General features: G+C 36.2%; 1 protein-coding gene across 1 annotated transcript in view; it reads left to right on the top strand.

Annotated features, from left to right (window-relative positions):
* Positions 1-287: 287 nt before the first annotated feature.
* LOC102819007 (putative leucine-rich repeat-containing protein DDB_G0290503-like) overlaps positions 288-2,575 on the top strand; it is a gene marked incomplete at its 3' end in the record, with an annotated part of 310,097 nt that continues 307,809 nt past the window's right edge. Inside the window, exon 1 of the mRNA XM_006877591.1 lies at positions 288-563. Within this exon, the coding sequence (XP_006877653.1) occupies positions 288-563 (276 nt within the window). The remainder of the gene's footprint in view (positions 564-2,575) is intronic.

Raw genomic sequence — 2,575 nt, 5'->3', positions numbered from 1 at the left:
GCACTCTGGTAACTGCATTCTATTTTACTTCATTTTATTTAGCTAATTGGAATTCCCCCAAACCAGAAGTGTTATTGTAGCTTCCAGAAGTGTTTGATTTACTCTGAATAAATTGCTAAGGCATTAGAACAACAAAAAAGAGAAATATAGAAAGTGAATTTAATTAGCACATATTTATTTTTGGTGAGCAATTGAATTCTGTGGTGTTTCTCTGATTGTTAATGTTTTATTCACAGGAAAGAATAAAATCTTTTCATCTATAATTTGGAAGCTAAATCAATAACAAAATGAAGCGTGCAAAACATCTGTCCTCCACTAATAACAAAACAGCAAAAGTTCCAGAATTAGATAAGAAAAGACTACTTATTTCTTCAGTGTCACCTAAACTAAAGGAAAAACATAAACCAAAATTAGTACATGACAAAAGTGAACCAATGATCCTGGGCTCTCCACCAACAGGAGAATCCATTGTAAGATATGCTTTGCCCATTCCATCGAGTAAGACAGAGGAGTTAATAGCAGAAGATGAAACGATCAGGAAAACTACCAAACATCTGAGTCTGGTAAGACACTTGTTGGTTCCTGTGATAGGGGTTCCCTATGCCCCCCCAGATTTGACCTTTCACTGGGAGGACTAGCAGGACTCAGCATATAATCACAATAACACTAAGATTTATTCTAGTGTCAAGATAAAGCAAAATCAGAAGGCAGAAATAGGACATGTGTTGAAATTTGGAGGGAATCAGGTGCAAACTCCAAGAGAACTCTCCTTTCAAGAGACACACCTGAATCTTCCAGAACTGAGTTGTAACAAGACTTGTGCAATGTTGTCTACTAGGGAAACTCGTTAGATATCCTGTGTGCAGTGTTGTTTTTTAATTGGGTTCCAATCTTCTGAGAATGTATTACAATTTTAGATTATCAGAAGGCAGGCATAAACCACAGTGTTTGAATAGACAATTTAGGCATAGTGAGTCATTCTTATCAATTCTGGGAATGATAAGAACACTTTTGAGGTCCAAGCTTCCTGATGCCAGTCAAAAGCCAACCTTATAGCCAGGCCTTTCTAAGGATAGCTATCTCATGCCCACTAATGGTACTTTTCTCTACATTTTAGAAACTGTTTCTTAGTGTTGACAATATCCCCTTTCTTGGAACTTTTGTTTTGCATGGTTAGTCAGGATTGACTTGTGGATTCCTTAAGTAGCAAGTGAGAACATTAAGTCAGAACATAAATATAAAAAGAATAGAGTTTGTCAAACTTTGAAAACATGTTTTCTCAAAGTTTGAGGGTTTAGCTCAGAGAATTTCCTTAAAAAATGTATTGCTTTCTGGTTGGTCGCCATCTATTTTCCTACTCTCTTTAGAGGAGAAGGTGAACTCAGTAGAAATTGGATAAGAACTTTGATAGTAAGTAGATGCTTCATTCATGTGAAGAACCACTCCCTTTTATCGATATATCACACAGAAATAGTAGTCAGAAGGTATCTCTATATTTCTAAAGCATATGGTGAAAGTCTTGCTTACAGCTTCTTTTTTCATGGGATATTAAAGGAGAATATGAGAACACAAAAAGTAAAATTTGTACCACTGACAGAAGTCTTCCTGATAAAAAGGCCCTGGCATGGTTGATTAAATATAATTTTACAGTTATTACAACTAATAGATATGATAGAAATGATGCTGGAGAGCGCATGATAGAATTCTGCAAAATCAATGATTTGTTCCTTTCAAATACCTTTTTTAGACAGCATAAGAGATGACTATACACATGGACCTCACCAGATGGAATACATAGACATCAAATTGACTACATCTATGGAAAGAGATGATGGAAAAGGTCCATATCTTCGGTCAAAATAAGGCCAGGGGCTGAAGAAAACGAAAACAAGTCCACGAGAGCCAAAATATGACCTTGAATATATCCCACCTGAATTTATAGATCATCTGAAGAACAGATTTGATACATTAAACAATAAAGCCCAAAGACCAGAAGAGTTGTGGGATGATATCAAGAACATCATGCATGAAGAAAGCAAACAGTCATTAAGAAGACAAGAGAGAAGGAAAAACTCAAAATGGATGTCAGAAGAGCCACTGAAACTTGCTTTCCAGCGTAGAGATGCTAAAGCAAATGGAAGAAATGAGGAGGTCTAAGAACTGAACAGAAAATTTCAAAGATCAGCTCGAGAAGATAAAGCCAAATATTACAACAAAATGTGCAAATATCTGGAATCAGAAAGCTGAAAAGAAAGAATATGCTCAGCATTTCTCAAGCGGGGGGAACTGAAGAAAAAATTCAAGCCTCAACTTTCATTATTGAAAGATTCTTTGGGCAAATTATTGAATGATGCAGAAAGCATCAAGAAAGATGGAAGGAATACACAGAGTCACTGTACCAAAAGGAAATGGTTAATGTTCAACTGTTTCAAGAGGTAGCATGTGATCAAGAGCCAATGATACTAAAGGAGGAAGTCCAAGGTACATTGAAGGAATTGGCAAAGAACAAGGCACCAGGAATTGATGGAATAAAAATTGAAATCTTTCAAGAAAGTGAGGCAGCACAGGAGGCACT

The sequence above is a fragment of the Chrysochloris asiatica genome, unplaced genomic scaffold (assembly GCF_000296735.1).
Source record: "Chrysochloris asiatica unplaced genomic scaffold, ChrAsi1.0 scaffold00532, whole genome shotgun sequence".
Taxonomy (NCBI): domain Eukaryota; kingdom Metazoa; phylum Chordata; class Mammalia; order Afrosoricida; family Chrysochloridae; genus Chrysochloris; species Chrysochloris asiatica.
This window is presented reverse-complemented; position numbering and strand designations above follow the sequence as displayed.